This window comes from Electrophorus electricus, chromosome 24 (assembly GCF_041902795.1).
Source record: "Electrophorus electricus isolate QZ-2024a chromosome 24, ASM4190279v1, whole genome shotgun sequence".
NCBI lineage: Eukaryota > Metazoa > Chordata > Actinopteri > Gymnotiformes > Gymnotidae > Electrophorus > Electrophorus electricus.
In genome coordinates, this window is record NC_137520.1 from 6,898,722 (window position 1) to 6,912,301 (window position 13,580).

A 13,580-nucleotide genomic window follows, 5' to 3' on the forward strand; every position below is an offset into this window, starting at 1 on the left:
ACAGATATTTAAATTAATACCTCTCAACATTATAATTATAATAAAATAACATTGATATATCTAATTGTTGTATAAAGTCATATACATTTAATGTCACGTACTCTTTCATCACTGAGTGGGAACGGTATGACAGGTCACACCCACAGAGGCCACACCCTTCCTTTACCTAACTCACAAAAAAAACAACGATCCCCACCCACTGACGTCCATATGTTACACAACACGAGCTATATACATAATGCTGTTTCTACCGCTGCATATGGTAGAGACGCCCTGTAAAGCTTTGAGCAGTAAAGCTCGTTTGTATATCCTGATACACTGCAAACATGTGCTGATTAGAGCAGCAGATAAAAGTGATTAACATCTCACTGGGTTTCATTGGGCCAGTTGTGTAACCCACCCACTGAGTAACAAATTAACTATTACGTTTGAAACTTTGAAAAATAGTATTATATACAAAATTAAGCGTTACAAAGTAATTTTCAGTATACACAAAATCCTTTGTAAGTCATGCACAGTTATCATCAGGACAGAATAGTTTAAGAAATAGAGGAATTCAGGACAATGGGAGGACTTTCAAATGTAGAGGAGAGCGAGTTCTGTGACACTAAACTAGATTCTTTCGATCGCGCCCTTCCCGTCTCTCAGAGCAAAAACACATTCCAGTACTTGGGAAAACAAAACAATCCTATCCTGTTGCTCTACCCCCCCCCCCCCCACACACACACACACACGTCTTTGATCCTCTAAAGCAGTTTCATTGCTATTTACATAAAAATAAGTCAAGTTAGTGTGCTTAGAGCAGTACCGAGAACCTCTGAATCCCTACAAAGTGTCACTGCCTGTGCTTAATTCCATGAGAACCTCAGTAGTAACTTACACATAAGTACTCAATTTAGTGAAAAAAGGATTCCAGTGTGCATGAATGAGTAAATGGGCCAGGGGGGCAGTGAGACCACAGGGTAGCTGCAGCAGTGAGTTTAGCAGGCTCTTTGTCCCTACATGCGTGTGTACTCTGGAGCCAGACTAATTGTTCATTTATTTACCATTGCAAACATCCATATCCTCTTACAGGCAGCGCTGTGACACCAATAGATCTGTTGGCCAAGCTTTGGAAACGCCATTATAGTTACGGTGTCATGGAAAGGCAGTTTTACTTACATAGCGGTTTTCACAATACTATCATAAAGCATCTCAGCATACGGCATACCGATGTCCAGAAAGAAAAAGTGGATGGGGACTGTGGTGTTTAAAAATCCGCCAAATATAGCATGAAGAACGTACTTGGATATGAGCCAAGACCCAAAGTGGGGACTTGTCCTGCCCTTACGGTGGTGTTCTAGTCTTTGAAGAGAGGTCTATGTACTATTTCACACCTATCTCATTGCTTTTCTTTCTTTTCATGATAATGGTTTAAGAGAAACAGATACGTGCGGCAAGTATTGACCTGAACTAATTTCCATGAAGGTGTGGACGCGTTGCCTTACAACATCTGTCATTGGAACAAAAAACATTATGTCACTGATTTCTCAATCAGTGTGTCATTACATTATTTCCCTATACTGGTTAGGAGACTTTTTTAGTTTTTGTCGGTTTCTTTTCTTACATCTGGCATAATAAAGGAAATGGACTTTGTAAACTTTGTGAGAAATATACATTTTACTTGTTTTATTTCAGAATATTCTGTGACTGCCAGGATTTTCTTATTTATCCAGAAGATATTGTCAACAAATGACATACTAAGATGGTCGTAAATATATAGAAAATAATTCATTTTATTCATTTTAAAGAAACAAACATTTACAAACTTCTTCCTTTATCATTTATTTTTTCCCCCAAAAATGTTCAGAGTAACTGAAATTCCGCACACACATTACCATAAAAGAGAAGTACATTTTAGCAAAGAAATGGATTGGTGAGGGAGAGCCTCGGGGGGTGGGACTTGGAAGGACTTGATTGGTGCGAGGGCGGGCCCTGTGGGCCGGACTTTGAAGGCTGGAGTTGCTTTAAAAGCCTGGCAGTCTCCCTCCCTCCTACCCTGTGCACTCATTTGCCTGCATTGCTGCTCTTTGCCTCGCCGTTGCAATCCTCTCTCACTCGCACTACAGATACCATGAGTACAAGGCTCTCCTATTCTGTGCGTTCCTCCACCTCCCAGGCGCCCCTGGCCCAGGTGTCCATGCAGCGCACCTCTGTCCGGCCTTCCTTCACGTCGGCCAGCATCCACGGCGGAGCCGGAGGCCAGGGTTCTCGCATCTCCTCGGCCTCCTTCGGCGGCCTGCGCAGCGGGCTGGGAGTTCCGGCCTCCTCCGTGGCCACCTCCTTCCAGGTATCCTCAGGCGGCGGCACCGGCGAGATCATGGGCAACGAGAAGTTTGCCATGCAGAACCTGAACGACCGCCTGGCCTCCTACCTGGAGAAGGTGAGGTCCCTGGAGAAGGCCAACAGCAAGTTGGAGCTGCAGATCCGCGAGGCCCTGGAGAAGAGGGGCCCTGACGTCCATGACTACAGCCGCTACCAGGCCATCCTCGATGACCTGCGAAAGAAGGTGAGCGTGTGTGGGCGCAGAGTGCAGGGATCCGGGGGGGCGGACGGACACCAGAGAGCCTGGGCCTGACCTTGAATGTCCAAATGAATGAACACCGCAGAGGACTTTCACTGGGTCCAGGACAGAATGTAACCTATGAGAGAAATGGCACATCTCGGCCAGTTAAAGGCGGTCTGGGTTAGTGAGTAGGTCCAGGGAGTTTTTCTAGAAAAGTATAAGATAGCCAAGACTGATGAGCATAGAGCTGAGGTAGAAAACCGGTTTTAAAGGTCTGCTGCTTTTCATAGCTTACATTCCTATGAGTAAGCATATCCGTCCTGTGTTTATTCCTCGTCACGCGTTCCTGCAGCTCCCCGAGGACAGAAACTCTACTTCAGAGGAGAGAGAATTTTGTAGCCTGTGGGAAAAGTCGAAAAGTCTAAACAGTCCAAGCTGAGTCCACCTGGTACAAAATGATATAGGCTGACAGACATTAATAGTGTGAAAGTTCTGAGGGGTTTTGACTGTCATGACCAACTATCCTGTCACAGTAAATGATCAATGTTGAATTGTTCAGAAAGCTGAAGTGGAGACAATAATATGCTAAAGCACACCTAAGGCCGTGGAAGTTAAGACTTCTTTGCTTTACATCCAAGGGTAATATTAGCTAAGTTATATATGGTATGAAGGTGTATGTCATCGGCGTCATGTGGTTGCCATTCATCGGGCAGGCTCAGGGTAAAATGACTGCTTCATTACACTTAAATAAAGCTTAAGTTCCCATTTGTCAAGAGTGAGTCAAGCAAAAAAGACATCCAGAACAGTTGTATGAGGTCATATTATATAGCCATTTATAACATGTTATTAAAACTTTTATCATGAGCTCAAAAAAATGTTTTAATTATGACTATATCAACAATAAATATCAACTATATCAACTACTGAATGCAGGCATGACAGGTTTATATGGAATTGTAATTTATTGATTGATTATTAACTAGATTAACATGACTTTATACTTAAATAGTGTTTGGGAAAACTAAAACCTTTTTATTGAATTAGCATTAGCATAATTATGCATGCATAGCTCAAACCCCTTGTGACACATGGTAGCATTAGCGATTGGTCAACATGATTAGCCTACATAAGGCTAGCTCACTGGAAGTTGGCACAATGGGTAACACTTATGGCTTTCATACAAGGATAGGTTTGCATGCTATCATGCAAAGCTTTTACAAAAAAGCCTCGCAGGCAAGGAAAAACAAGAAACCTGACAACCTCCGCCTTGCTCCTAACAAGCTTTGATGTCCCCTTAAACTGGTTTGGCCTATGAATGAACTGTTGTTAATGATTGTCCCTTGGACTCTGACACCTGCTACTCCCCAGGTCTTATCTAAGCAAACTAAAGCCACAGGACCCCGTTGCCTCTCCAGCTAACAAGGTGTCAGTTTTCCTTTCCTGAGAGTTTCCAGTTTTAGCAGAATTTCCAGTTTCATATACAGAAAAGTCACTGAAGAGAATAGGATTGCTTTGATCTTTGACCTATTCATTGTTTAATAAATACATTCTTTTTTTAAATTTTAATAATGTTCTTCCAGAAGTTTTTATATTGAAGCTACATTTCTGTATTTTTCCTTCTGGCCCATTTTCTCCAGCCCTCCAATCATTGGAATGGTTTGTTAACCTTTATCTTCTGATTGGTTGTAGGTCTTTGATGCTACTGTGGATAACGCCCGCCTCGTGCTCCAGATTGACAATGCTCGCCTAGCTGCTGACGACTTCAGGGTGAAGTGAGTGAACCCTTTTTTTTTTTGGCATAGAAAACACATGTTTTCAAAATAAACCATCGTTTCATATCCATAAAGTAGGGTGATCTGTGTAATTCCCTATATTAATAATGTGTTACACTATAGCAACATTTAATAATTCGTGGTTTTTTTTAAAGGTATGAGTCAGAGTTGACCATCCGCCAGTCAGTGGAGGCTGATATTGTTGGCCTGAGGAAGGTCATCGATGATACCAACCTTGGCCGCATGAACCTTGAGAGTGAGATCGAGGCCCTCAAGGAGGAGCTTATCTTTCTCAAGAAGAACCACGACAATGTGAGTCTTCATCCAGCGTTGTCCAGCTTCAGCTGGCTTCATCCAGCTGGGCCTCTAAAACTATGTTCACTTGGTCATCACTTTCTTTCTTTGTCTTAATAGGAGGTGATGGAGCTGCGCAACCAGATTGCCCAGTCGGGAGTGCAGGTGGACGTTGATGCTCCAAAGGGCCAGGACCTCGCTCAGATCATGGAGGAGATGAGATCCAAGTATGAGAAGATAGCCCAGAAGAACCAAGACGAGCTCAAAACCTGGCATGAGTCACAGGTATGTTTAAACAAAACCTGTTGTAGATATTAGTTCTTTTTTACCATGTCTTGGGAGGACAAGCTCTGAAAACAGTGGGTTTTTTTCTTTAGAAAGGTCAAGCTCTTTCCAATTCTCTGTTCATAAGATAAAAACTCAACTGTCCCCTTTACAGATCCAAGAAGTGCAGGTACAGGTCACACAGAGCACAGAGGCCCTCCAGGGTGCAAGAACAGAAATCAATGACCTGCGCAGACAGCTTCAGACGCTGGAGATCGAGCTGGAATCACAGAAGAACTTGGTGCGTTCCACATGCTGCTTTCCTTTGTACTTTTTAGTTAATCCATGTCAGTTGCTTTTCTCCTTGTGGAGTTGGACAGGTTTCATATATAAACCAACAACCAAACAGCTTTGAAAATTTAAGGCACTAATCGATGATTCTAGTGAGCCTGAAATTCACCAAGCTTCAGGATTTGAACTTGCTTCTATCAGTAGTTTGTGTACTAAGAATGTCCCTACCAAGACCTAAAGTGTGTCTCTGCTTCTCCGTCACTGGGTGAACAGGGTTCCTCGTGGTTCTAATGGCTCCTGTGTGTTTTGTTTTTTTTTGCAGAAAGCGTCACTGGAGGGCACACTGCGGGACACAGAGATGCGCTATAACATGGAGATCGAGAATCTGAATTCAGTCATCGTGCAGTTGGAGGCCGAGCTGATGCAGATTCGCGCCAACATTCAGCAGCAGTCCCAGGATTATGAAGCTCTCCTCAACATGAAAATGAAGCTGGAGGCGGAGATTGCCACCTACAGGAGACTCCTCGATGGCGGAGACTTCAAGTGAGCTCACGTTCGTACAACGCCTTCTTGCTGTAGTTCACCGTGTAGTGCAAATGTAGTCATCTCAACGCAATTCGAGAAATCTCTCTCTGCATCTCTCTTTCTCTGTCTCACCTCACCTTAGGCTCGAGGACGCTGTTGACGAGCAGAAAAGGGTAAAAGTGATGACCGTCACACAGACACTGGTGGATGGAAAAGTGGTGTCCTCAACTACGGAGACGAAGGAGAGAAAACTCTAAATAACCCAACCTGGACAACACAATGCAAACACTTCATAGGCCAATACTAACAACTATCCACAGTGTAGTAAGTTTGGAGGAAGAGAGCTATTTATTGGAGCCAGAGTGCCTTAGCTTCAGTCTGTCAGGGATAATGGTGAAGTTTATTTTTCAGAGTTAACAGATATGGGCAGAAGCATACATCCCTGTGTTAAGTAACACGGCTATTTTGTGAAATCATCAAGAATGGCCATGTTTGTTTTGCTTGTTGTGTTGTACATGATCTGTCTGGTTAGTTTCAATAAATCTGAAGTCTTCTCATACTTCACGTCTCTGTGATATTGTGGGAATTGAACAGAAAAATTCAGTTATAACACAAAAGCCTTTACATCATTTTTCTTTATATCAAGTATCAAACACAAAATCAGCAAAAAAGCATACTATTCCTTACACTTTATCATTTGAATTCTGATAAATAAACTTAAAATGAATAAACTTTCATCTTAGCACTAGTTGAGATATTCTTAGCTTTTTTTCCTCCAAGAAGTCACAAAGAAGCTATTTTAAAAAAGGTTAAGACTAAGTGAAGCAAGGGAAAGGAGAAAGCAGGATAATGAAGGAGTGGCCACGAGACCTGTCTGGATGTCTGGAGGAGGCAGGATGTGTGGACTTTGAGTCAGAGGTTCTGCTCCTTAAAACAATGTATTTCATTAACTGAAGGTCATTCAGTATTCAATACCCCCTTCAGATGTAACATCTCATTTTCACATGGTAAATATGCTTGGAAAACATCGCCACATTCATATAAAAAATCTGATCATAAAGCCCACCCCCCAAAAATTAATTAAACAAATAAAAATGACTAAAATTAAGCTTGTGGAAATTTGCTAACCCTGAAATGCCTTTAAATTATTTGATTTATTGGAGAACAGGCCACACGCAGAGACAAACAAGCAAAGGCAATCTCTCATAAATGATATTTGTGAACTTAACTGCGGCATTCAATATGAATTAAAGGCTAGTACCATTTCATTCTGAAACAAGTGAAATGGGTTATGTTGTTGTGCATGAATACTGTAATAGTATATAAATCTAATTTTAATGTTTGTTATTACATAAGACTTACCTTTTCATATCTGGTTGCTTTATGCGAATAACCATTCAATTAGTTTGTTTTGTTACTGCTGTTGTTGTTGTTGTTCACACCTAGATACACAGGACCAAAATATACACCAATTAGCCATTGCTATCACTTTCGTAATAAATGATGTAGGTCCCCCTCGTGCCGACACATGCACATATAACAATATCTATATATAGATACAAATATCTCCACATACATACACACATACTTCATCATCATCTCACCCCTCTAGGTCCTTAGCAAAGGCAACCTTTAATAACACCGCGAACGTGTGGAAACAAAACAGCTTTTCTTGATGTTTTAAGCTGGATGCAAGCTTTCCCTGCAGAACTGCTGAAAGCATCAGACTCCGCCTTCGCAGGCTTCCCTTCTGCCGGTGGTGCTTCCTGGTGCCATCTCTTCCTCAGGAACGTGACACACACCCACTCGTCCACATGATGTAAAAGAAAGCGTGATTCATCAGACCAGGACGCCCTCTTCCATTGCTCTATGGTTCAGTTCTCATGCTCACATGCCTGTTGTAGAAGCTTTAGGCAGTGTACAGGGATGGGGTGGGTGGGGCAGTGATGGGGTGGGTGGGGCAGTGATGGGGCAGTGGTGAGGCAGTGATGGGGTGGGTGGGGCAGTGATGGGGCAGTGGTGAGGCAGTGATGGGGTGGGTGGGGCAGTGATGGGGCAGTGGTGAGGCAGTGATGGGGTGGGTGGGGCAGTGATGGGGCAGTGCTGAGGCAGTGATGGGGTGGGTGGGGCAGTGATGGGGCAGTGGTGAGGCAGTGATGGGGTGGGTGGGGCAGTGATGGGGCAGTGGTGAGGCAGTGATGGGGTGGGTGGGGCAGTGAAGGGGCAGTGATGAGGCAGGTGGGGCAGTGATGGGGCATATGAATGCACATGAGGAACTGAAGAAGTTCAAAGTGGTGACTGTCACATAAAACCTAATGGATGGGAAGATGGAAATGAAGGAACAGAACATAGGATCATAGAGAGCTTCAGGTCCTCCAGCAGGTCCAAACATTGCAGTATACAAGAAACTGGAAAGATAACTGGAAAAATAACACTGACAACCATTCTGGAAACTGGAAAGAAAACTGGAAAAATAACACTGACTACCATTCTGGAAACTGGAAAAATAACTGGAAAAATAACTTCCCACTATGAAACTGCGTCACTACTTTAAGTGTCCTTTAGCAAGTGTTTGACATTGCATTCTGTTTTACTGGACATCATTCTGTAGAGTTATACTTATGATCAATCTCTTTGGTAGTATGTTGTATATTTCAAAAATGATAATACGTGTATTTCATCGGTATCATACCAATCACTATATTCTGCCAAAGCTGTTGCAAGATCTGAAAACTTGCCAGTCACATAGCTTTTTCCCCTAAAGAAAAACTACAAACCATAAATCTGTTGCAAAGCTGTTTTAAGAAACCTTAGTTGTTGTATTTGGTTCCCGATTCTTGCTAGTGTCTTCTAAACTTGTCCCCATCCTCCTCCTTCAGTCCAGCATGCTTCATGGAAAGCTTTCTCCAAAGCACTTCCCACCGGACTGTGTTGCATCGGAGGGTGACAAGCTGGTGTTGCAAAAAAGCACTAGAAAAGAAACTTTGACTTGACCACATGATACTTGTTCTCAGAGCAATTATTGCAGTGACAGCTATCAGGATGTAAAGGCACTTTAGCCAAATTATTCTTAAAAAAAATCGGTACGATAGTTTTAATTCTACATGAAAGCCTTCATGAAAGAATATCCATGACTACCTATTTTTCCCTCTTTATGAGAACTGCTATTTAAATTGTCTTGGTTTTATGCAAAGATGGCTCAGAGTCTCTCTCTCCCTCTCTCTCTATCTGTGTGTGTGTGTGTGTGTGTGTGTGTGTGTGTGTGTGTGTGTGTGTGTGTGTGTGTGTGTGTGTGTGTGTAAATGGACTATTAACTACAGGTCAACGAAGGCAACTCTGGTAGTATCATGTACTGTATTTGCAGCCAAGCCAGGAAGATGTTACAGAATTTAGACAGACAAGTATCCAAGGATTTCACAGTCCTTATAAAAGCCTTACATTGTATGAATAATCATAACTTATAATGCATTATTAACCTTAGTTAAACTCTCTGAACCTGATCAACTATATTACTCAATAAAATGTTGCACTGTACTGTGAGAAATAGCTTGACATGCTACTCTCCTCAGTAAGCGCCTCTCCCTAAGGAGTGGTTTCCTTCCCTCTCCTCATGCGTGAACTTTTGTATAATAACTGGTAACTTACAATGTACCAGATTATTCATTCTTTAATCCCTGCGTTCCCTCTAAACTATTTTTATTAAATTAGTTTGACTCGATATCGCACACACTTAGGGAGACGAACACCATGAACTGATCCCTGAGTGAGAGAGATGGAGTGTTACAGTGACTAAGTTTAGAACGTTCCACTGTGGCTTCGTCTAAAAGGAGAGTTTTGTGGCTGACTGTGATGCAGAGTTTCCACTCAGGACCTCCCTCCTCCTCAGACTGGGCAGCTTGAAAGAGCTCATTCAAAAGAAAAGACAACTGTTCTGAAGGCAGACAGACTGAAGGGAGGAGTGTGAACCAAAGATTGACAAATAATGAATCTTTTGAGTGTATTTACTGAACTGGATTGGTTTCCTGTACTGCATCTAAAGGAGTTTTAACAAAAAACAGTGACTGACACTTGACTTCTTTTGTCTGCATCACTTTCATTTAGTTGACGCTTTTATCCAAAGCAACTTACAATTATGACTGAGTACAACTTGAGCAATTGAGGGTTAAGGGTCTTGCTCAGGGGTCCAACAGTGGCAAATTGGCAGCAACCTTCCGATTACAAGTCAAGTACCTTAACCACTGAGCTACCACTAAGTTTACACGATGTGTCTTATCTTCATACCAGACATATACATAATGTACAAAATAGACAAACGGTAGTTTAGAAAAACTGATAAACATCTTAATATCCTAATATGAGTTTGGTTCTATTTCAGCATAATGTGTGAATATTTGATCATGTACACTACATGTTGCACAATCCCTGAATTTACATTTCACATCACTAGCATAAATCCAGCCTGGGAACATTTCTTGCAAGAGAGACTTTCTATTTATTTATTTATTTAATGTCGTAAAATGAAACTTAAGGCAAACTCATGGGAAACTCATGACAAACTAACTAAATACTATAAACCTTGTCAGATATAGAACACAAAACCTATTTGCTTATAAAATCAAACAAAACGGCATCATAAGAATATGTAGACATTACTCAGACTATGAATTATGTGAAACTGGAGAGCTCGCAATTTCAGTCCTTTGAAGACAAAGTCACTGATGCCTTTCTTATCTCAAACAAGGAATCTGAATATTAGACTTGCAGATGTTACAGGTCTAGTGCCTTGTAATTGCTTCCAAGGTGCACAAAACACGTAACAACCCTCCAGGCCCTGGTATGAGTTTCAGTTTCAGGTTGCTCAATGAACCTTTGTCCAACCTATATTGATCATGTTCTCAGACCCCTGGTTATGCAGATCCAGTACCCCCCCCAACCCCCCCCCCCCCCCGCCCACACACACACACACACACACACACACACACACCAGGGAGGTTTGGGAGTTACGTTAATCCCTTTGATCTACACACCTTGCAAGGTATTTAAGACAATATGCTGAGTATGACTCTGTATAAATAAGAGCCTCCTATACAATCAGTTTCTGAGGATGGTACTTTGCTGTACTGATTGTGTGCGGGATTGCAAAGATGTTCACCACCAGGAATGAAAGAATAAAAGAAGGATAGATAATATCCTGAACAGTGACTGGACAGCAGCACAATAAGTTAAGAGTTATGAAGTTCTGCTACGACAGTAAAAAACAAACAAACTGTTCACTGCTACCTAAATGGTCCACAGCCCTAAATCCAAGAAAAACATGCAGCAAAATACAACCTTTTTCCATGTAGGACCATCATGTCCTTCAAAGCAAGGGAATATATCATCAAGGAGGTCATGACTTGTACATCACCCCATGTGATCTGTTTGCTCTACTGCAATCACGTGGACTTTAGTGTATTGGACTGCAGGCGTTAATGTGGACAGTGTAGATCTTAGGTGAATGAACTTTCGTCGAAACTATCATACCGGCTCTGCAGCCCAAAAGACTGCTGGCGACTCCCGTTATCCTCCAATCTGTGGATTCTGCTGCAAATTCTTTTGTAATCGAAGCATGCTAACACCTGGTTGTTCTTATCTCCTGGGTGGGAGTCGCTAGTGACATCCAGTTGTGGTGCATTCTTAAGCTCCTGCCTCCTGGTGTTACTTAACACAGTAGGATGGACATATTCTGCCTTGTTGTACTCCATATTTGTGCAGAGGGCTTTTGACTGGGTGGGTATCATCAGCCCCATCTTTAGATTATGACTTTTTTAAAAATTATTATCTTTTATGATTAGTCCTATGTTACATTTATTTACATTTACATTTATGGTTAGTCCTATGTTCCATTTGTTCCATTTCATTCTGTAAATGTGTTATTTAAAATATCATTTGTATGTGTAACTATTTATCTTATGTTGTGCTAATAAACCCTTAGTTACCTTGAACCCACATAAAGCTCAGCTTTTTAGACAGCATTACATCATGTAAAGGCCTAATCACTAAGTTATGATTATTTAGTTATGATGACGTTTAGATTTCAGGACAAAATGTGCTCAAACTTCACCTTTATCTGGTAATTGATTTGGTAACGTTCCCACCATATGTGACTTCATCACACGCACACTTTGTCCACTCCAAAACATCGATGAATTCCGGTAAGTTTGGGCAGGTCACTAAACTAAGCTGGGCTCCAGTTCACCAGAGTCCTAAACTACAGCCTCAAAAATCTCTACGCTAAATTAACTCTCTCTATATATACTCTTTATAACTCTTTATAAAGCCACTAAGAAAGACTCCTGCTCAGATTATGTACCACTACTGACTAATTTCAAACACCTAAAAGAAACTGTCAAATAAACAAGGCCGTATTGACAGCTTTTCTTTCCATATTTAGTCTCATTTTTGTTGTCCAGCTTCGCGCCAGACCACTCGTCTTGCTGCTCTCGGCTCTGTCTGCACCTGAGCCAGCGTTAGCATCCCTGACAGGATGAGTGGACTTCAAAGGGAACGTTTACAATGCAGCTGCTATAAGAGAAATATCTTGGCCCTTTGAACATCGCATAGCTGCCATTCTGAGTACCCAGTTTGCCCTGAGCTAGAGATCATGCCATAAATCCCCCCACAGCTGTTTTGCTCCTGCACGTTCCGCAGCTTCGGCTGAGAACATGTGAGTTGTGTGGACCTTTACTTTCAATTCAGACTGGAGGACAAACTCATTATGCTCTCACCTCTGTTCAAATTTAAGGTGAAATTACTGGGCCGGTTTTTTGGACACACGTTAAGCTTGGTCTTAAAATAAACTGAGCTATCAAGTGCTGCTATCATGGAAACCCCTTGTTTAAACTATAAGTAAAAAATCTATTATAGTGAAATAGCGGCCTAGGCGAAGATTTCATTAACAAAAACATATTACGGTGGTTTTTGTTCGTCATCAAAGAGGGGAAGGATTTGTCAGGAGGGAAAGCAAAGGGAAACAGGTGGGAAATAAATTAAGTCAAAAGAAGTAGCATTTAAGAAAACCACAGGTAGACCGTTATATTCTCCCTCCGCATATGTTAGTCATCACCGCGTGGTGAGTGGCACTTAGACCCAGTGCTCTGGCAGCTTCCATTTTAATTTAGGGAAAACCCAATGGAATGTTAACCATAGTTACCATGGTAGCGCGTAATAAAAACTCCTACCTACTCCTGTGGGTGGCTCCATGAAAACCAAACTTTAGGCTGAACTGGGAGAATAAGTGACACCATATGAAGCAGCATGCTCTTTCCTTATAGATAGAGAATTCTTCTGCTTTCATGGGTTACTACTTATTATACATTATGGCAATTACTTCAAAATACAACAAAAACAAAAGAATTCAAATTCTATTATTAAAGTGATTTTGAATTCAAAATATACGGTCAAAAAAAAACCAAAACAGAATAAGACTGTAAAATAACAAATATGTTAATAATGTGCCAAAGCCACAGTTTATTGTTGATGGACTGCTTTCAATATGTTATTGTTATTAGCAAAGAAATAAAAGAGATTGTAACTAGCTGCTCATTTTTATGATAGAAAGTCCCACAGTCTTAATGGGATTTTAGGTATTTGCTCTCACAAACAGTAATTATCGTAAATATCATCCCTTATGTATAATGAAATAGTATTCCAGTAGTATATAGTATTGTGAGTAAAAGCTAAATAGTGATTTTGCTATAGAGGCAACATGGCATTCACTTTTAAACTACTGCTAAATGTCACACAAGTAGCCCCTGGTAACTAATTACCTTCTGAGTGGGTATTTCTTTAATGTAGAATCCTTGAATTTAAATAGGGAGAGGAAAAAGGACTAAAATATACGATCACCA

At 41.4% G+C, this 13,580-nt stretch overlaps 1 protein-coding gene across 2 annotated transcripts; it reads left to right on the forward strand.

Moving 5' to 3' along the window:
- Positions 1–2,023: 2,023 nt before the first annotated feature.
- krt18a.1 (keratin 18a, tandem duplicate 1) lies at positions 2,024–6,250 on the forward strand. Of its 2 annotated transcripts, none has more exons than XM_027008440.3 (7): positions 2,024–2,548; positions 4,235–4,317; positions 4,473–4,629; positions 4,732–4,896; positions 5,051–5,176; positions 5,489–5,719; positions 5,834–6,250. In XM_027008440.3, exons 1-6 carry the CDS (start codon positions 2,114–2,116, stop codon positions 5,711–5,713), a joined length of 1,191 nt encoding a protein of 396 aa, XP_026864241.2. In that variant the 5' UTR covers positions 2,024–2,113; the 3' UTR covers positions 5,714–5,719; positions 5,834–6,250. The 2 variants fall into 2 exon arrangements, with proteins under 2 accessions (XP_026864241.2, XP_026864240.2); XM_027008439.3 differs by having other exon boundaries at positions 2,025–2,548; positions 5,489–5,709.
- The last annotated feature ends 7,330 nt before the right edge of the window (positions 6,251–13,580 follow it).